The 22,697-nt window shown below is 38.5% G+C and overlaps 1 protein-coding gene and 1 long non-coding RNA gene across 2 annotated transcripts; one reads left to right on the forward strand and one right to left on the reverse strand.

Annotated features, from left to right (window-relative positions):
- Positions 1–393: 393 nt before the first annotated feature.
- On the forward strand, positions 394–21,459 carry LOC149962295 (uncharacterized). Its single transcript, XM_090164445.1, has 7 exons — positions 394–402; positions 784–860; positions 8,123–8,195; positions 11,133–11,312; positions 13,426–13,585; positions 18,986–19,206; positions 21,136–21,459. Exons 1-7 carry the CDS (start codon positions 400–402, stop codon positions 21,457–21,459), a joined length of 1,038 nt encoding a protein of 345 aa, XP_090020571.1. The 5' UTR covers positions 394–399.
- Positions 15,424–16,225, reverse strand: LOC149962296 (uncharacterized). The gene is made up of 4 exons (XR_016479877.1): positions 16,122–16,225; positions 15,900–15,980; positions 15,736–15,826; positions 15,424–15,619 (listed from the first exon to the last, which is right to left on the reverse strand). It is a non-coding gene; the product is annotated as an uncharacterized LOC149962296 (long non-coding RNA).
- Positions 21,460–22,697: the final 1,238 nt, after the last annotated feature.

Genomic DNA, 22,697 nt, shown 5'->3' on the forward strand with positions numbered 1-22,697 from the left:
AAGACTTTAACACCAGAAGAAGGAAATGATTGCATAGGTTTTCCCGTTTCTTTGCAGGTTTACCGAAGAATTTCTTTTAAATGTTTCAACTCTTGATGTAAGTGTTCAGTTATTCATTTCAATTCAGCAAAAAAACGTTTGGTTTATTACAATTGTCATTTTATTGCGACAATCTCAATTTATATCAATTAATTTTTTTAATCATTACTAATGTAAATCGTCGAATTTCGAGCTTTAGATTGGCTAAATTAAAAACGGTTGGGCTTGAAGAAACATGGTCAATATTGACTTAAAAAAAGAGCACCTTGAAAGTGAATTTCATAATCATAATCAGCTAGACCAAAACCCAAGGTACCAACTTAGGCCCAAGTCATATAGCGACTTTTGGCGTAGGACGTAATGGTAAGCGATTCATGCCACGAGAGCGAATTAACAGCTCCCTACATTCACTATTACCTCAAAAAGATATAATGAAAAGGGGAAACCAAAGAATTTAAGTTTACGAAATCCAAATTTGCTTAGTTATATCGCCAAAACAGTTTATTCTCTTGAGACAAGGCTTAAGAATATGAGTGTTCCGTGAAAATCGCTTTTAAAGGTTAATTATAGAGTTGAATATTCAGCGCTGAAATAAATTCATGATTGAAATCAATTAACAAAATTAACCGTATCAATCGGTGTCTGGTACACTTAAAACATTGATAATTAAATATATCAAAGTCTAGTGAAATCTCGGATATGTTGGAAAGGTCTATCATTTAATAAGCCTTTCTCTGTACGCAGGAGACGTGGGGAATCGAGAAATTTGAATCTCAATATCGTATATTCGAAGAATATTTGAAAAGGACATTCAATATCAAGTAAGTTGAATATTGCGGAAATTTTAGTCCGCATTGCTAAAACCGTAAACCGGATCTTTCCTGGAGAGGTTCAGCGCACTCACAGTTTTTTTCACATTTGGCGACTAGTACGATTAAGTCAAAAGATTGATGCCATCTTTAGATAAATTTCTAAACTATTAATTAGCAATGCTTTTTTTTTTCAAAAATAAGAAAGACTTTATTGGTGTATATGGCAGCGAAGGCCTTCACACCATGTGCATCATACAGAATTAGTCAACAAAAGCATAAAGAAACCAAAAACAAAACTATTGGACTCGGTAAAGTTATCGATTGCTAAAGACGTGGAGCGGAGCACACATGTCCGAAATAATCGGTAGTACACCTCGAGAAAAGGCCAAACGGAGACCCGGTACAGAGTGGAGAAAGTCACCTGCAGTAAGCGACGCCAAAAACGAATGGCGGGGACCTCTAGCAGCCTGACATTCAAAAAGAATGTGGTGAAGCGTCTCTATCGCCGCGCACTGTCCGGATCGACACCGAAGACGTTCCCAAGTGAAAACGGAAAAGCACCGCCGCAGTTGGAAGCCGTTAAACAGTTAACACGCGCTACTAACGAGTCTTGCCAACGTGGCAACTGAAGACCCGCAATACAGTCCCGTGACGGATCAGTCTTGTGCAACCCGACGCCCCAAGCCGAAACAAAGTGGTTCCATAACCAGAACCAAAACCCGTGTTTTAAGGTAACTTTTGGTGCGACGCAAAAAAACCATCAGCCACGCAGGATGAACGATATCCGCGACTGTGGCACATCTGTCCGCCATCTCGTTCCCTGGGATACCGGCATGAGCCGGACACCACAACCGTTGAACACGTCCGGGGTAACCGTGACAGAGGCTCCAGAAGCGTAGCATTTGAGGGTCAGGGCCATCCCCCAAAGTCATAGCCAAGGCCGATTGTGAGTCGGAGCATACGACAATGTTACCGAGACCTTCACTTCGAGCGAAGGCCCCCACCTGATTAAAGGCAAAGAGCTCCACCGTGTTAATCGGATGGCCCGGATCCACAACGAATGGACGAGTGACATCGCAATCAGGAATGCAGAAGCTGGAACCGGCACAGCTGGAGACGTCCTTGAGGGAGCTGTCGGTATATATGACCACGGAATCGCCGGCCATTGCATGGAGTTTGAAAAAGAAGAGCTGGCGCAGCTCGACATCCGAGAACTCGGACTTTGAGGAGCGTAGCCAGTGACAGTTGACGTCCACCTGGACAGGGGTCCAAGAAGGAGGGGAAATCAGGCTGGGAGAAGGAACCAAATCATGAAGCCAGTCAAGATTAAGATTAACAAGTTGACACCAGTATTTGAGGATCGTCGGAGCATTATGTGTCCAAAGTGACTGAGAGGGGCCACCGAGCCAGTTATGTAGCGAGTGTAGTAGTCGGGAGCATCGGCGGCGGTGGCCAGGTTGACAAACTAAATACCCAGCAGAACTCTACGGTGGGAAAGCGGCATGAACACCGCTTCAGCTTCCATTAACTGAATACTCGTCGACTTGGGAACACCCAAGATGACACGAAGCGCAGCATTTTGGAGACGGTCCAAGCGCCGTAAGTGGGTGACCGCCGCGGAGTTATAGACGATGCTAGAATAATAGATCCGGGAGCGAATAAACTGCAAATACAACACCTTCAGGGCGCGGCGAGAGGCTCCCCAGTTTGTACCGGAAACCGCGCGCAACAAATTTAGCCATTTCATGGACGATCGATATAAGGCGTCAATGTGGGCGCGCCAGGGGGCCTATTCTTGTCTTGGCGATAGCCATGTCGTTATGGCGGAATCGGTAAAATATCACCATAACGACATCGACTGGCGAAAACCTTATTCTTGTCTCGAAAATTCACTTCGACATCGCCGTATCGCCAGCGAATTATAACGACAGGGCTGGGGATGTCGGAATCGCGTTTTCTTGTCGTTATGACGTCATTTTCGCTTCGAATCGCGGTATTTTCAAAATGGCTGCTTTACAGCTCGCATGTTTTAAGTTTTGGCGTCTGTCAGAAATGGAAGAAACGAAGAGTTTGGGGTGGGAGAGAGTTCTAAGAGATAGATCAAAAGCTTTTGAACTTTCGGAAAATTAGTTTAGAAGTTTATTTCACCTAGATAAGTATTTAGTAATAGAGATTTGTGAGCATCTAAAAGCGACGTTAGAGTCAAACGCGTCCAACGTAAGAGTTACGGATCTCCCTGTAGATTCAAAGGTGAGCCATGAATTTAAGAATTAAATTTCGTAATTATTAGCGTTTTAATAATTATATGGTTCATTAGGCGTTAGTGGCTGTTAGATTTTATGCTTACCAGAAAGCAGTTGGCCAAGATTTGTTTCTTGATGTCAGTCAGGCAACGGTCAGTCGCTGTCTGCATCAAGAAACCGATGCAATAAATAGCATTTTAATGCCAAAATGGATAAAATTTCCACTGAGTAAAGGGAAGCCACCAAGTTGAGGTAATTATCAAATCTTCTCATAGCAGAGAAATATTAATTTAACAATGCGTATAGATTTATGGAGAAGACCAGATTTCCGGGGGGCCATTGCTGCAATAGATTGTACGCACATTGCAAATGTTGCTCCAAATTAACGAGATTCAAATTATCGTGAACATTTGTACATTAACAGGAAAGGATACCATTCCTTAAATGTGCAATTGGTAAGCTTTATTTATATATACAGGGTCTTTTTTTTTGCTCGGAAAAGTTTTTTTTTTCAAAAACTATTTATAGTACCGATTTCAAATTTGGAAGGTCAATTCTCTATACCGGGGGACATCAGTTTGAGAAATTTGAGCGTTTTCGGTAATGTTTTTCACCAATTTTGAAAAATTATTTTTCGACCACTAGGTGCGATATAAAAAATTTCTATTATAAAGTTGTAGGCCGTCATCGAAAACCCTTAAAAATTGTTCACTCGACGAAAAACAACTTATTTATCAGTGAAAATTCGAGCTTGAAAAATTTACAAGTTGGTGAAGCCAAATTACGATTGTTTGAAACGATAATTGAAAAGGGAACAAGTCTAATACAAACGTAGTAGAGTTTTCACACTTGAAAAAATGTACACGTTTGGTTTTTAAATGCAGATATTTTATTCACATAAATTTTTACAAAACATTTTCAATAATATCACCATTGGCTGCAACACAGGTTTGTGCGCGGACAATTAAGTTCTCAAACGCTTTCTCTACCATTTCTGGTGTGACGTCTCGGCAAGCACTGATTATTCGTCTAATGAGTTCCTCCCTAGTTTCAATGGGCGTGGCGTATACCTTTGCTTTAACGAATCCCCAGAGAAAATAATCCAGCGGTGTTAGGTCAGGTGACCTTGCTGGCCAATGCACTGGACCATTTCTCCCTATCCACCTTTCAGGAAACTCGTTGTTGAGGTGCTCAGTTACTTGCCGGGGAAAATGCGGAGGGGCGCCATCTTGCTGAAACCACAACTGACGTCTTTCAGCCAATGGAAGGTCGTCGATTGCGTCACTCAGTTCGTTCTGTAGAAAATGTAAATACCTTTGGCCGTTGAGGTTCGTCGGCAGGAAAAAGGGACCAATTAAACGGTTTCCAACAAGTCCAACCCAAACATTGACCCGTTCAAATTGAACCTGGTGATGATATTCAAAACCCCAATGTGGGTTGATGTCAGACCAAAGATGGCTGTTTTGATGATTAAAGGGCCCATCTCTAGAAAATGACGCTTCGTCGGAGAACAAAACATGGCGCAAAAATTGTCTATCTTCTTGGACAGCATTTAGTAACCAGTTGCTAAATTCATAACGTCTTTGATGGTCTCCGTCAATTAGTCCTTGGTGGAGCGTAGCTCTGTATGGGTGATAGCGATTCTTACGAAGAATTTTCCACACACGATTTGCAGAACAACCCAAATCAGCAGCGGCGTTAGCGCAACTGTGACGAGGATATGCCACAAAGTACGCGAGTACATTGTTCTCGAAGTCTAAATCCGGTTGACCCAATCCGCGAAACCTAGGTTGCAAGTTACCAAATTGATTGAAATCGTGAATTGCTCGTCTTACTGTATTTACAGATGGTGCTCCATTTGGATGTCTTTCTGCGAAGATTTCAGTCACTCTTCTAAGGTTTTGCGCTGCTTCTCCATAGTAAATGGCAACTATCTCGGTACGCTCACTGAATAACGAGGCATTGTTCGAAATATTATCAAACACTGATAATAATCTCCCAAAGTTTTCCTTTAAATACCCAATGCATGTTTAGGATTGACCTATAGCCTCGTGTTTTTTAAATCCGGTCGTTTTTTTAACCAAAGTTTCAACTGGATTAGGTAATTCGGTTTCAATTATCGTTTCAAACAATCGTAATTTGGCTTCACCAACTTGTAAATTTTTCAAGCTCGAATTTTCACTGATAAATAAATTGTTTTTCGTCGAGTGAACAATTTTTAAGGGTTTTCGATGACGGCCTACAACTTTATAATAGAAATTTTTTATCTCGCACCTAGTGGTCGAAAAATAATTTTTCAAAATTGGTGAAAAACATTACCGAAAACGCTCAAATTTCTCAAACTGATGTCCCCCGGTATAGAGAATTGACCTTCCAAATTTGAAATCGGTACTATAAATAGTTTTTGAAAAAAAAAACTTTTCCGAGCAAAAAAAAAGACCCTTTTTAAATAATATACATGTACATTCAAAAATTTACATAGTTTTTAGGTTTGCGATTGTGATTTGGTAATTTTGAATGTCAAAGCCAAGTTTCCTGGGCGTACTCATGATGCCCACATATACAAGGCATCAATGGTTTCAAGATATCTTTGAAAAAAGTTACCTAGCAACCAAGAACTCTAGAGATCATTCCTAAGGTAAGTTTTGGGTATTAACTTCTCAATATAATGGTAAGTATGAGGATGTATAGGTAACAGAAAAACAACTATTTTTCTTTTGAAAACTTTATTAATGAAATTGTAAAAGATTTTTCAAAATAAAAAATTTGAATTTTTCACTTACTTTGTTTTAAAACTAAGCATATGAAACTCAAATAGTTTATACAATACAAATTCTATTTTGAGAACTAGCTATATGGCACCAAGTTTCCAACTGATCTTCCATTATCTTAGTTTGCTTATCAAGATTTGAATTTATTTTCTCAAGAAATTTGTGAGCCCTCGCATATGGCCCTGTTGCCTTTGTTGGTTGCGACCTTTAAACGGTTTAAGCCAAATTATCTTTTCCAAATTTTAAATATTTTTAAAGTTAATGATTTTCTACTTACCTCGTGCAGCTGGAGAAATATTTTTACCTTGGGAGTGATTAGAACTCACAGACGCTACTGGTGAACTATGATTAAATCTTGGAGATCTGCGGGAATGGGAGCCAGTGGGAGAAGAATGGGCGATAGTGACTGATTATGGAGGAGCCATTGTTGAAGAAGCTGCGGGAATTTGATCTAAAGTAGCCAATGCCGCATCCATTTTCTTCAATTATCTGTTGTTAAAACCAAGAAATGTTAGCATGAAATGTATTCATGAAAGAATACTTACCCCAAAACCAGCTTCTGGTACTTCGTAGTGGCCAAATGTACCCCCTAGGCCGCTCAATAAACGAGAGCTGCCCAGCATTTGCTCGACCTTCCTCAGTTGTCTTAGTTCTAGTTTGGGAAGTTCCAGTCAGCCAAACTCTGGAATATTTATGTATAAGTAATAGAAGTAACAGTATTTCTATTCCAAAAAAATTACTGACCCCCAGTACGGTCCACCACAAGCATTAAGCCTTTGGACAAGACTAATCCACATCGCGGTGTACTGTACGCCTCGTTTGTCCAGTTTGCATCAAATTTACGGCTAACGAAACGTTCATTAGCCTCCATGTATTCTAAAATTAAAACCTTTAGATTTCCGCAGAATTTTGTGGCGACTCAATGTTATTTTAAAAAAAACTACCAACGAAGAACAAAAATGACAACTGCGAAAATGTAAACAAACGCCAAAATATTACAGCAGCCGACAGAAATAAATAAGTGCGATTCTTATTGGACGATTAGAGGGGCGCGTCACCGGATGTTGACGTCACAACTCGCCTGGCGGTATTTTCGTATTTACGACATTTCTGATAGCGACAGGGGGACAAGAATAAGGTTCCAAGCGAATGTCGTTATCTCGAATGTCGGTATGGCGAAGTGATAAGGCGGAATCGTTATGTCGTAACCGAGACAAGAATAGGCCCCCAGGTCAGTTTATGATCGACGGTAACACCGAGGTAGACAAATCGCTCCACCCTCTCCAAAGGAGAAGTCCCGAGTGAAAAGTAGATATCATCGTAAAAAGCCACTCTTCGTTTGCGGGAGAAGACCATGTATTTCCACTTAGACGGTTGAAAAGTGAGGCCCCATTCGCTACAATACTCCACCATATTGTCCTGCAGAGTGACGGCATGAAGACCTGTGACCCCGAGCGCCAGATCATCGGCGTGCTCACCGTGTAAAACGTTCACTGGCCAAGAGGCCGTGAGGTCCCCGAGAATGACGTTGAAAAGCGTTGGGCTAAGTGAACTCCCCTTCAGATTTAACCAAAAGTAGAAAATATCGCTACAATCCTGACATTGGTAATCAAATACTAAATAAATCTGTACCACCAACCACCACTTTAAAATTTGTCCGAAAGCGAAAAATAAATCTTCCTAAATGTTTAAATTTGGTCCTTATCTAGAGCAAAAATAGGTAAAATTTTAAATAAAATTGTTAAAGCGGCAATCTTTAGTAGTTGTTTTACTAACTAATTGTTAACCTGGCAAAAATATATCTACATGCATTTGTATTTCGTGCTAATTTAGTAGGAAAGCATACCGCGTCCATTTCGATATCGGGTTCCAAGGAGTAACTTTACTCTAGAAACAATGTATTAAAACTCCAACATTTGTAATTTCAAATATCATAATTGAATGATTTAATATATTAAAACAAGCTGTTTTATAACTCAACCCTTGATGCGTCTGGAGAACAAGCGCGGTTTAAATTACTTCGAATGGAAGACGTGTCGCGTATTATCAAAATCATTGCCTGGACGCGAACGAAAAATCTCGGCTTTAAACTAAGCCCGTTTCTTCGAGAATCATCAGGGCTACCATAGCCAATCTTATAAATTACAAGTTTCATTGTATTGTGATATTTTCTCTTAAGGTTTTATGACATTGATGTACATTATCACACAAATTCACGTTTTTGAAAAAATCTAAATATATATTTTCTAACCGACAGGATGCAATTTGAAAATATGAAAGTTAATTACGACGATGGAAAAGCCATCACTAAAGATATTAAGAACTTCTACGTGAGTATTCGAAAAAAAATTTCAACTATATCCCTAAAAGAATGACCCTAAAGAGCCATACTGGAGTTTTAAAATGTCTGTACCTCGTATTAGCAGATCCAGCCAATCATGGGGTTTTATCCATCCCTATTTCCACTTGAAATAATGGTGTGGCACCAAGTTAACTCATTAAGTAATATAAAATGGTGTACCTCAAACGTCTCAACAACAACACGGTCACGCAAAGAATCGTCAAATGTCAATGAGGGGTAGCGTCAGCCAGAGTGAAAGTTGGAACAAGAAAACAAATGGGTAACAGCGGTAGCCAGAGTGAAAGTTGGGGCAAGACAACGAAGGGGTAGCAGCGTCTGCCAGAGTAAAAGTTGGGGCAATACAACGAAGGGTAGCAGCGGCAGCCAGAATGAAAGTTGAGGCAATACAACGAAGGGTAGCAGCGGCAGCAGTGGCGTAGCTAGGAAAATTTGACCTATGGCAAACCATAGAAATTGCGCCCCTTCCCAGGTGGTCAGAGTTATAGGAAATGGAATATAAGTGAAACTTTAGTGATTTTTTAATAACTATGATCTTTTATTGTACAAGAAATATTATGTAATTCGAAACCAACTTATAGTGTTACCTTCCAGGCTTTGATTCACGAAAATTTGTCAATAATATCGTCGAAGTCTGTTTTTACACACAATCCTTAGGGATTTGTGTGTATTACAATCACCTACTGTGTAGCCGCCGCCCCGGCGCTGCCGCCGCCGCGGCCGTACAAACGATTGCTCGCGGTACGTTAGTGGTACAAAGGCGATTGATATCTCATTCGGTAGGCACGATTATAGGCTCGACGGCATTATAGTAATGTTTGGGATCGGAGCCCGAGAAGTTGGGCAAATTCCCAATTTACTATTTTTGGTGGTTTCGCTTTGTGTGGTAGATATTTTATTTAAAATTAAGTCCGATAACGTTAAAAATATTTTTGGTTAGGTTAGGATTCAGCGGATATACAATTTCAGTTATATCAGTAAATATTAAATTTACGTATAGTTTCCTTGTTAATTTACTGGACCCCAATTTTCGCGGTTTTATATTTCCGGCTAAAAGTCTACATAACGTTCCTTAATTTAAATCCGATTTTCATGAGAGTTATATTTTTGAATAGCTGTGGTTTCCATATAACCTAGATTTGCAACTACGTTGCTTAATTTTAATTCTAAGTGAGGTTTTTGTACAGCGTATACGGACCCCCGCAACTTCCGACATTGTAAATCCGCGTGTCTTTAGAGTTCTAAACGGCAGTTTCCCTCTCACATTTTTCAATGCCGTTCGCGCCGAGCTTTCAACGTAGGCCCAGAAAAAACTATAAGCGTGACACTCAACGTTTTACGCCCTTTTTACGCACGTCGTACGACAGGAAGAAGGTAAGTAAGATTTGATCAAAAACCACAAGTTTTGTTACTTCAGTACACACGATTTTTAATTTTAAGTGAGATTTTTGGCCAATTCGCGGGACCCCACAACCCGCGTACGCACCATCGTCATATTTGAATTTCGTGCCAATTGATACCCGGCCACCTGAGTTAAAAGGCTTTAAAGGTCGCTCGATGACTTAGGCCTAGGGTGGTGCCTTGTGTATTAGCCTAGCTGATTATTATTATTAATATCAGTTTTATTTGTTTTTATCCATAGCCGAAAATATCCGAATAAAAACTTATATTAATTCGTTTTATAACCGCGAATAATATTCATAAATTATTAATAACCGAAATTTTTATGAATAATTAGAAAATTTCCGGTTAATTTATCTGTTCCGCCGAGCTCTATAAAGGCGCCGTCTAAGTCGTTCGCGTCTCGCTACTTTATTTCCAAAAATTGGTAACTCGAAAAATGCGATTTGTCTAAAAATTAATTTAAATTAACGTGTTCACGTTTCGCTACCTTATTTCCAAAACCAGGTAACTCGAAAAATACGTTTTCGGTAAAATTCCTCTAGCGATTAAAAGTTACATCAGGGGGATTGTGTGTACTTAAATGTCCGGGACATCTTGTTTCCATTTCATCTCTCTCGATACATAGCAAAGCAAGTTCACACAACCTTCCTTGGCCCCAGGCATTTTTCCAGAAACGTACCTAAATCTAATCTCATCGTAGAGATATATATAACGCAAATATAAACATTAAGAGAAACCTAAAACACAACAACAAAGCAGGCCACCAAAAAAATTTAAAACATAATTTGGCGCCCCCCGTCAAGTGGCGCCCATGGCACGCGCCATGGCTGCCATACCGTAGATACGCCTCTGAGCGGCAGCCAGAATGAAAGTTGGGGCAAGACAACGAAGGGGTAGCAGCGTCTGCCAGAGTGAAAGTTGGGGCAATACAACGAAGGGTAGCAGCCTCTGCCAGAGTGAAAGTTGGGGCAAGACAACGAAGGGGTAGCAGCGTGTGCCAGAGTGAAAGTTGGGGCAATACAACGAAGGGTAGCAGCGTCTGCCAGAGTGAAAGTTGGGGCAATACAACGAAGGGTAGCAGCGTTTGCCAGAGTGAAAGTTGGGGCAATACAACGAAGGTTATCAGCGGCAGCCAGAGTTAAACTTGGGGCAAGACAACGAAGTGGTAATAGCGGCAGCCAGAGTGAAAGTTAAGGCAGTACAACGAAGTGGTAGCAGGTGCAGAAAGAGTGAAAGTTGGGGCAGGACTACGAAGGAGTAGCAGCTGCAGAAAGAGTGAAAGTTGGGGCAGGACTACGAAGGGGTAGCAGCTGCAGAAAGAGTGAAAGTTTGGGCATGACTACGAAGGGGTAGCAGCGGCAGCCAGGGTGAAAGTTGGGGCAGCACTATGAAGGGGTAGCAGCTGCCGAAAGAGTGAAAGTTTGGGCAAGACCGAGGTTTACAAACTCTAATGATAATGTTTTGTGCGTATTTTACATTGTTTGACATTCGAAGGTTTCCGCAGGTTTTTTTTCGGCATGCACACCTGGTGTTGATTCCGTCCGAATACTCAGCTTTTAACCTACTGAGACCCTCCACGTTCATACCATCCGGCATTTTTGACAGTGCAGACATCATCCTCATGACATCGCCACCGAAGAAGATTGTCACTGAATCACTGGATTTTCTAGCTATGGATAACAACGTATGTATTGCCAAAATCATGTATATTTTAGACCTGCGAGCGGAAGACTTAAACCGATCCTAGTGCCTACGTTGTTTAAAATGTACGTATTAATCTATCTACTGTAAATTCTACGCTGAGCAGACCTAATCTTGCAATGACCAGATAAATTTAACGAGATTTGAGGCGCCACACTTAAGTCGCTTGATGACTTAGACCTAAGGTGATGCTGATTATTTATTATTATTATTTATTTTATATGTTCGTTACTTTATTACAGTTGAGAGGTCAGGATATTAGTCTTTTTCTGCTATTAAATCAATTGCAACCCTTGTCCTGATAGCGGAAAGGAATTTCTTAGAGACTAAAATGTGTCGCGCGCCATCAATTGACTACTTGTGAAACTAATTTAATTCTTTGACTGAATAAAAGTAGTTAAAATTTAACAGTTTCAAATATTATATTACTTCGTTTTAAATAAAATGATATTATTAATGGTAATGGGCCAACTGCGCAGTTCCCATTTGCGCATATGCAATTTCGCGGTTTTCCATTTGCGCAGTATCACATTTCCGCATTTTTCCATTAACGCGTTTTTCATTTGCGCATTTTTCCACTTGCGCAGATAGTTTTCAATAGATGTTTGCTGAATAGTGGCCGCCATGCAATAATTGGTGAAGAATTTCACTATAAATTGTGATGGACTGCTCATATATAGGGCACTCTGAATGTATACAGGTTATTTTTATTGGGTCACCTAAGTCGCGAACAGGTTTGACAATCACTGAAACCGTCCTCCATAAACTTGTAATGATGGCTGGAACTGGTCAGCACACAGTTATTACACTACGATCTTAACCCAAAGGCCGAGAAGCTACGAGTCGTCGTTTGACTGGCGATATATTTTCAAGCGACTAATTCAACCGAGGGGTCTAAAATCGCAAAATCTTTCAACTCTCTCTATGGTAAATTAACAATGAAATCCCAAAATCACTTCAAAAAGTAATGATAAAATCGCCAAAATCTCTACGAAATTCCGAAATCCCGTACAAAATAATGGCAAGTGTCCGACCCCTCGAATTCAACCAATGATATTTCAACTGAGCAAAACATGAAAATGTTTGGTATTTACAGTGCGACCGGACATTAAACATACACTAGCAGTGCAGCTGGATGGTAAACAAGGTAATGTTCAAAATTATCTGCTAAAAATAACCTTTTTGTCAAGGAAAAAAGGCTTAATAATTAATATTTAAGTCATAAAAATCCTCGCAAATGGAAAATCCACGCAAATAAAAACCTGTGCAAACCGAAAATCGCACAAATGATAAGTCGCGCAAATGAGAAACTGCGCAAACGGAAAACCGCGAAAATGAGAAATCCGCGCAAACGGAAAACTGTGCTAACGGGAAAACGGTGCAAACGGGAACACCGCGCAAACGGGAAAACCGCGGAAACGGAAAAACAGCGCAATTGGCAAACTGCGCAAATTGGGAGCTGCGCAAATGGCGATTCCGCAAATGGGAAACGCACAAATGGAAAAGTGCGTAAACAGAAACTGTACAGGTGGGAAGTGCGTAAACAGAAACTGTACAGGTGGGAAGTGCGTAAACAGAAACTGTACAGGTGGGAAGTGCGTAAATGGAAACTGCGCAATTGGACCCAAACCATTATTATCAATAAATTTTAGCCGGGAGTAGTGGCTCACTCCTGTAATCCCAGGCGTCCGGGAGGCAGAGTTTGTGGATGGCCGTGTGAGGACGACCACCAATCCCCCAAACGAGTGGTCGGAATACTTCCGCCACGGGTGTCCCCACCCCTGTCCCCACGTATCCCCCTGTTGGCGTGGCCGTTACACGCATCTCGCTCTGATTAAATTAAAATAATAATAATCAATTTTATTACCTCTGTATAAATATAATGATATTCTTAAAAATTAATTATATAACACATCCTGAAACTGACGAAAATTGTACAAAATACCGGGAATGAGCTCACGTCTCAATAAAAATATCCTTACTAAACTAAATATTAACTATTTCCAATAGCGATACCAAAAGCGTAACCGGAAAAACGAAAATAATATTTGCTTCAATTTGCTATTTTTAATTCTTTCCTATTTTTCTTTGAATAGGTGGTAGTAATTATTGGTCTATTCGTCATTATAATATCAATTATAATTACTGTCCATAATCAATTTTATAAGAAAGGAAAAAGCGCATTACCAACCAGGAAAACAGCTATAAATTGTTTGAAGAATGTTTGGAATACATCGTCAGTCTTCTGTTTCGAACGTAATTATACTTCTTATATTAATCCCGTGTAGTAGTCGGGCCGACCGATATTTTACGCAACACACGTCTCGCCTTAATCTAAGATCTGTAAAGGACCACGGCCATTTGAGTAAATTTTATCATTCAACATATGTTTTAATCTTTGTTATTTCGTGAATTCAATTTGAGTAAACAAGCATTTTACAAATCAGCCTGTCGCAGTCGGGCAATTTGGATTTACAAGTCATCATATCGCAGTCGGCAACGTGCATTTTACAAGTCAGCCTGTCGCAGTCAGGCAATTTGGATTTACAAGTCATCATATCGCAGTCGGCAACATGCATTTTACAATTCAGACTGTCGCAGTAGGTAATTTGGATTATCAAGTCTTCATATCGCAGTCGGCAACAAGCATTTTACAAGTCTGCCTGTAGTGTCTTACGATATATTAATAAATGAAACTTCTTGACTCGGTTAGCTTAAGAAATTTATTGAATTCCGTTACAAATGTTAGGCCCGAACTAATTTTTTCTACTTTTTAAAAACCCATCGCGTGTTCCGTGTCCCTCGCGCGTGTCCTATATTCCAAATTTTAAAACCAGAGGATATTACCAGAGATACTGACAATATAGAGATATGAAACTCCGCCTGAAAAACGACCCCCGGAATTTTAAAAAAATCCTGAGCGGAGCGACGCCTAACGGCCGGGAGAAAGCGTATTTTTCGAAACCCCAAACAGCGGGTTTCGGACGCAAAAATTTATATACGCGTTTTGTCTTAGAAATTATCATCTTGAGGGTTTGTATCAATAAAGAAATATGCCTGGAAGTAATTGTTCTGTAAAATTTTGTTCCAAAGAAAAGCAGAGGATATCCTTGTTTAAGTTTCCAAAAGAGAAAGAACGGTGGGAAAAATTAATTAATAGCTTTTGTTAGGCCTATCTTTAATATGTGGTTTTTCAATAAACTTTGATCTGAGAAATGGCTGATAATGTCGGAAGAAGCTATCTTTATTTGAAAGATGCGAAACATTTGCATCATAATAAAATATGCGCCCTACATTTTGAGGATTCTTGTTTTATGAATAGTAAAACCAAAAACCGACTGACATCAAACGCTATTTCAACAATATTTTCAAATGAATTTAAGCCAACAAGTAAAAATTGAGTTTTAAGTATTGTTTATTTATAAGTTAATTTAAATGAAACATATTTCCCAAGGGAATGATAATTTAGCTAGTTGCTCAAAGGTAAAGGTTCCGGAGAACTTAGTAGAAAATGATATCAAGGACTATCATAAAAAAACTGGTACCATGAAATTTATACATTGGTAACGGTGTCATAAGTTAAAACTCAATTTTCAAATAGAATCTAGTAAACGGTCTGTAGAAATGGTGGAAGAGCGTAGGAGCCAGGGGGGCAATGCCCCTCCCTAGAATTTTACCGGGAGAGGCAACTAATGTTATTGCCCACTCCAACATTTTTGTCAGTTGAAATCTTCGCAAGGCTCAAATTATCATTTTAAAAGCATATAAAGCTTATAGAACCTCAACTGTGTTTAAATTTCAATCTTTTCCCGCCAATGTATATAGTAGAAAAATGTACAAATGCATTTGGAAAAGCTACACTCCATTAAAAATTCAAAAGCATTCTAAAGAAACCTTTTGGTTTCACTTTGCCCCCTCCAACTTCTAGAACGTTCCTACGCCCCTGAAGAGCGCAATAATAGACCTACAAAAAGGACCCGTGTTTCAGTTGCAGCAAGTTCCAGCGAATCTATATCTACAGAACAGGATTGTAAACAGTTTCATTCAAAACCACTTTATTAAATTTTAACATGATTTTCTTTATCAGTGGAAATTCCTACAATTGAAATTCAGCAGGCTACTAAACCTAATATCAAGACCAATTCCTTCTTAACATTGACTTATATAAGACCCATATAATAATTCCAGATGATTATGATGAAAGTCTTCCATCAGCAAATAATTATTATCCCAGCGCATGTTCGGAGGAAGACTTTCAAATTTGTAAAAGTTCCCTTGAAAGCCAAGGGCCTGGAAAACAAAACACACTATCTTACATTTCAGGATATGTCTTATCTCGTTGTAATAAAAACCACAATTGTGAATCATGCAAAACCAAACTTGTAGATGAAAAACAAACACTCAACCAGTCAAATATATTAGCATCATTTAAGTCTCGTGATACATCAACATTCAGTGGCTTGACAATACCAACTGAAAGATTCCAGAGCTACGTATCTGAGATCAAGGACAAGTTTGATAAACTTTTCCCAATGGTAATACAAATGAATAAAGTCAAAGAGAGGATTACCAGAATTATTTCAAGAACAATCGATCAATCTTGGTTTATTTCAAAAGATGAGATGCATCAGCTTGTTCCATGTGTTGATTACTCGAAAGAAATAATCAATTTTTTTGTACAACTTTCCATTCGTATTACATTGGAAAAACATAATTTTAACCACAAGTATGACAAAACCCCAAAACATCTAGATGGCAAATTACTTAAGGTTCAACATTAACAAATACTTACCAAACATTTTAGTCGTTAACCATTTTGATGACATATACTTGGATTAATAATATTCCAATTATTTATCCCAGAAATACCCTTGGATTAATGATCATTAATTTAACCTCTGGCCCTGATTCAAGTAACAAAGGTCTAAAATAACATAAAAATTAGTTAATATATGAACTTTCTTAAAATAATTAAATATAATTAATTAAAAACTTACTTTTTATCTTATCTTAATAAATTATATTGAAAATCCTCTAAGCAATCGTATTTCTTTATTAAAGCTGCACATATGATTCATTGAATTTCATTCAAAACAAAACGTAAACCTACTACAAATAAACACGGGAAGAAAAAGCTTTCTCCCGGCTGATAGATGGCGCCGACGTTAACGAAAAAAAAAAGGGGTCGCAGCGATGTATAGGGAGTTTCATATCTCTATATTGTCAGTATCTCTGATATTACACTGCCTGTCGCAACTTGGATTTACAAGTCGCCACATCGCAGTCGGGCAACTAGCATTTTACAAGTCTGCCTGTCGCAGTCGGGACACTCGGATTTACAAGTCAGCATATCGCAGTCCGGCAACTAGCATTTTACAAGTCAGTTTGTCTACTGACAATTTGGAATTCGACATATCGCAGTCAAGCAGTTGTACATTTTTTAGTTGGAACAGAAAATGAAGGATAAATCGGGAGATTCGCCATTGTTGAGAAATAAGACAGTGGAATTCGATATCTCCGTCACCAAAATGTAGTGTCTTACGATATATTAATAAATGAAACTTCTTGCCTGTCGCAGTCGGGCAACTTGGATTTACAAGTCAGTTTGTCTACTGACAATTTGGAATTCGACATATCGCAGTCAAGCAATTGTACATTTTTTAATCGGAACTTAGACGTTTTTTCTCCGAGTGTTGAAATTTGCAAATGCGTCTTTGCTCTCCAACTTCAGCTTATTGACTTTTGGGAAGGACCGAGTGCTGAGGGTTACGATAAACGTCTCAACGTCCAAATGGCAGGGTTTCCACCAATTGTTTAAGGTATTCGTCTTAGTATCAATTTGCGATCGCATCAGACGGGATTTGAACCCGAGACCTCCTGATTGACAGGCGGACGTTCTACCACAGAACCACCGACACTTATCACGCTTTATCGAAAATTAGACCTTCAGCTTTATCGGAAGCGTTTATTACAAATTAACAGAGTATTAAATTTCGGTTGTTATTAAATAGAACGAAATTTCGTGTTCCATTTAAACTATTGCATCGAAGTAATTCTACTGTAGCGTATTCTCTGTTGATTAAAAACGAAAGCGCCGCCCAGGTTTCGAACCCGAGCCCTTCTGCGCGACAGGCGAATGTTCTACCACAGAACCACCGATAGATTTTACGCTTCTTTGAAAATTATAAACTCAGCTTAGCAGAAGAGTATATTAATGGTTTTTAAAGTCTACATTTTTTACGTATGCAATTTTAAAGGTCAGATCTTGTTTTAGCGCAGTCAGCCGAGATACGAGGGTTAAAGGGTAGACCCTAAGGGTGGTTTACTTTGTTAGTTTTTTGTTATTTATTTACGGGTTTTATTATCGACCTATATATAGTTGTGTTAATGCAAAGGCGATAATTTAACGTTTATTGCTTTTAGAGCTGTCGGTTAGTCTAGTGGCTCTCTGTGCTTTGTTGAGGGTAAGGTTTTCGCTTCTTGTAAATACATTTGGTGTGGATATTTGGATATCTACGATTTCTAACGCAGTCAATGATTTCCTGGGTGTGCGATTCATTATATGATATTGGAAATTGGACGGTATTGGTCTTTTTCATGCGGTATGTGTCACAACGTCAACTGGAAGTCTACGAGTGTTGAAATAAAATGAGCGTAAAAGATGCGGCAAGTATTTCGTAAGCGAGAAAAATACAAATACCATCTGTAGATATTTCTTTCATTAAAATTTGCTTCGTATTATATTCAACTGATAAACTTGTACCGTAAAAAGGGTTAAATTCAATTGTGCATTGTTTTAGTACGTCTAACTCACTGTTGTAACTACTTAATTTATAATATTCTGAATAAATTAAACTCGGTTGTTTCGTCTCATTTATTTTAATTATAATTAAAATTTTATACCGGGCGGGATGGAACCGGGATTACGTTTTAGTAAATAACTCTGAATTGCGGAGATAATCTTTAAGGATCATCTCGAGAAATTAATACCACTAGGGACAATTCTTCCGAGGAGAGGTATATTTTGGCAAGCTTGCCAACTTGTTTAAACTTCATTTTAAACGAAATTTCTTACAAGAAAACTAATATTAAGTTATAAATATAATAATGACTCTTTAATAAAAATCTAATTATTTTAACTATTATTTAATTAATTAAAGATTAATCAACTATTATCAGAAGGGAATCGAGATACCGCTTACGTGATTCGCTCGAAACTTGTAACTTCGCAGGCTCCCGTTGATTTTCCCAAACATGTTTCCGAAGAGAAAAACAATATATAGTTACTTTTTAGAGCAATTACATCCGGAAAATATAGTTAATACATGATTAAATATAGTTAAGCAGTGTATTTTTGTCGTGTTAGTCAGAGTTTGAGCTCCCATTGAAAAGTACATTGAGACTGCTAGAGTACATGATTCCTTGTTATTTCTTAGATATATAATTCTCTGGTTTATTGCGCACTTCTGATAAAATTCATTTCCAATAAGGAAAAAGAACATTGAACATTTTTGTAAATAATTATTTTTAAAGCATCGTTGAAATGTAGTTACCACCAAACCAATAATCAACAGGTTTTTCAATAAATGTTATATTGATTTGGAACCGTTTTTACGTCTAATTTTGGATTTTAATTAACGCACTTTTTAATTTTAGCCTTTCCAAACATTCCTAATCACATATCAACAAGAATCGTGACGTCAGTTTGGTTCTTGAGCGTAACGTACATCGTGTCCGTCATGAGCTGTTTCCTGAATAATAAATTCACGGTGGAGACTTACAAGTATATCCATACCTTAGAGGATCTCAGGCAGAGAGACGATATCCTACCGATCTTAGTCAAGGGGAGTTTCACTTACGTCGATCTGACGACGCGAGTAAGAATTTATATATATATAAATAATAACGTCTTATAAACTTCGAATAGGCTAGCAGCATATGTAACATAATTACTCATAAGTTTGCAAATTAATTACATTAACAGAACTTGACACTATATTGTAGTTCATTTTAGCTCCTAAGCCTTGGTTGTTCAAACCGGTTTGTTTACTAAAATAATGGCCGTCGGTTTATCAGACGTAGAGCTAATTGTACGACGGCATAATCGGCATTTGAGATTCGATGACGTCAAATATCACATCAAATATGACGTCAAATATTACGTAGGGTACAGATGACGCAATATCTGTGAAACAAACCGTTAGTGAAGAAATAGAGCTAGTAGTATACTTATGAGTAATTATGTTACATAGGCTAGCAGCTATAAGCCCCGTTTTCATGATTCCCGGAAGGTATTCTTCGCCTAGAAAGAGGTCATACCATAGTGCCTTCCCCCTTATCAGCAAAAAGGGTGAAAGATTTGACTGGCAAAGGCGAAGGGGTGTGGCCTTTCTCGCGGGAAACACGAGAGGAAACTTAATACATTCTAAGTTAAATTGTTTCGGAGAAACTGAAACCGAGAGGTTGTTGGCCTTTATCATTTAGCGCAGTTCATTGTTGTTTTGAACGAAACTATATTCTTAGATCTCCCTTGATTTTCTTAAGTGAATTCCCGTGATGCCAAATTTTTACCATCGCCATATGGTGCCTACCCAAGAAGTAAGAATCGAGGGTGCAAATATTGTTATTTCAAGGTGGCAATGAAACCATTACGCTCTTATTTAAATAAAACCCTATAATTAAAAACCTTTCAACTGTTCCGCATTGGCATTTGCCTCAATTTAACCATGGTAAGTTCGGATTTAACATTTTGAAGTACTTTTTGATATCGTGCGCAGTGACCGTACTTTTGGGTTTGCGTTTTTCGCGTCAATGTAAAAAATTGTGTTTTTTTGCTCTGTAAAAAGCAATTTCGGACTCATTGCATAACTATGCAATATTATAGGAATTATTTTATACTAATCTCGGAATATAATTGTTTTTTCATTTTCAGCTAATTGCTTTGAGTTGGGGATGGGCCATCATCGCCATAGTCTAATTAGAAAACTAATTATGTTATATGCCAAAGTTCGCCTGAACAAAATTTCCAGAGACCAAAACCTGGAAATGAAAGGGAAAGCTATTAGACATAAGCTTTCTAAGCTTATTTTATTTCAAGGCCAGTAAATTTAAAACGTTTATAAAAGTGGCTAACCTGTAATTTACGGTAATGTAGATTCTTGCCACCGTAATGATTTTCATAGTAGTTTAAATAACTTATATAATGTTCTTGAAATAATAAATTAGTCTTTTTTACATCTCTACAATGCCGAAAACCCGATCGAAGAACGTAAACAAACCAGACGACGTTGATTACGACGTTATGCCACGTGATTATATTTAGTTTCAATTTGTTTTATTAGATGGCGCGGATATGCGCGATTCCACTCTAATGGCGGCCTTCTAACTGGTAGTTTTATAGTCTCATTTCTATTTCTATGGTTTTGTCACAAAGCCTTTTCCCACTTCCGGCACGTGACCTCCGAAAAATCAGCCTCCATCAGTCTCTGTATTATCCTAACTTAGCTGACACAGTGGTCCTATCTATAGTTTGTTACCATGGTAACGATGGAGCAAATTTTTTCGGAGTTTCAGCCACAAATGGGTAAAAGCGTGAGGCAGTATTTCTAATCTAGGGTACGAGGGTTATATTATCCTTGCCAAATATTAAGGATTGGAAAAAACATTACAATCTAAGAGACTAAATGTGTAACAGAAATATTTTACAAAAACGCCCCAATCAAATAAGTGTACAGGGTTGCCAAATTTACAGCCTTGGCTGCAACGGAGGTGAAGCAACAGTGAATAATTTTTGTGATTATCTTTAGGCTGCAATCGACGAGAAAATCAGAAATTGGCTGTCGACATTCTCCGAAGAAAGAGGCAATTTCTTTTCCTTCATGGATCTAATTACTTTGGAAAGTTACCGAAGGGTCCACACCAGAAAAGGAGGTCTGATCATCAATGGTCTCTTCTTGCACATGCTTTTAAGCGTAGCTCTGGACATGGCCGAAGACGAAGAGCTCCAAGGGCTGAGAGAAGGCTTTCATTTCACGGCGCTAGACATGAGGACTAACTACTTCTGCATTCCAGTTAATCATTCCTTGCTGTCGTTGAGTGATCAAATTGGAGAGATTTTTCAACACGCGTAAGCTAATCTCGCTGCACCAGGTGCAGCTTTATATGAGGGGAAGTAATTAAGGCTTGGACTTTTTATCAGGTTTTCATTTCCATCACAAAGTCGTTTTTAGAGGAATTTATTACTAAAATATTGGTTTTAAAGCAAGTGGCGGCTTTGTCATTGCCACCTGTATTATGAAAAGGCCTCAGTTATTATAGATGGCCATGAATCTATCCAATTCTTCGAAAAACGCAACTTTACTGGAGATCGTGGTGCCATCTATTAATGGCAAAGGAAGTTAAAATTGAAAATAGCCAAATTATAACGTCATCAGAGAGCCATTGTAGGTTATTATAGTTAAACAACTTTTACTTTATTTAGTGAACTTTAACTTAAATTATATATCCCGTGTAAAAATATTCTTTGTAATTGCTGTAATTTAAGTTATTGACCCATTTATAAACGATTCAATCACCGTGAGTGGCCACTTGCTTTAAAGCTACTAAAAGCTAGTGGCGGGTGGCTATGGTTCGATCCCGGCTTGAGGCACTTGGTGAAAACTCGGGAGTCACTTCTCATGCGTTGAGATCATAGAAATATCATAGGTAACTGAAATGCTGCAGTCTATGGCAGCTTGTGGTAATTAATTAACACCAGGAAAACAGTGCTAATAGCGCTCTTGCGGCGAGAAAATGTTAACCTATATCTGTGCAAGCGCAAAAAACGGGGCACAATCATAGAGATAGAAAGAAGTAGAGGTCTTATTAAATACGTGGAGATGGAAAGTCAGTGCTGACCCACGCGGACGTGATTGGTCCAAGGTTACTTGGCGCTACCGATGCGCGGAAAAATGAACCTCAATAAGCATTTAAGGCAATCAGCTGGGTAGGTCCGCAGATGTAAACAAAGCAAGTGTGGCCAGATTATTGTTCGGGAGGATCTATCTATGTAAATATGATATTTCTTTTTCAATATATGAATTAAATTTTGAGATATTTCTTAGATGTTATTGATTGAAGAAATAACTAAAATTTGTATAAGTAGTCCTAAGGATTTGCCATTGTAGCTGCTGTTATTGCCCATGAAATAGGATGAGCTTGGTGAGTTTCTTCCAAACAACTTCTTTCATTAGTTGAATATTGCTGTCTCTACATAAATTTTGATTATATTTTTCTATATTCGTCATCATACTTATGTTCAGTTAAATTTGGAAAAATATATGTTGCATCTAACTGACTCATCACCCAAATTTCTATCTTCAAGCCAATG

The sequence above is a fragment of the Leiobunum rupestre genome, chromosome 1, assembly GCF_980474605.1.
Source record: "Leiobunum rupestre chromosome 1, qqLeiRupe1.1.hap1, whole genome shotgun sequence".
Taxonomy (NCBI): Eukaryota; Metazoa; Arthropoda; class Arachnida; order Opiliones; family Sclerosomatidae; genus Leiobunum; species Leiobunum rupestre.

Bases quoted from the DNA above. Each gene is read 5' to 3' on its own strand.
- LOC149962295 (XM_090164445.1), top strand. The intron at 861-8,122 runs GTAAGTTGAATA...TCTAACCGACAG, and splicing joins AAAAGGACATTCAATATCAA to GATGCAATTTGAAAATATGA. The intron at 11,313-13,425 runs GTATGTATTGCC...TTCTTTGAATAG, and splicing joins TTCTAGCTATGGATAACAAC to GTGGTAGTAATTATTGGTCT.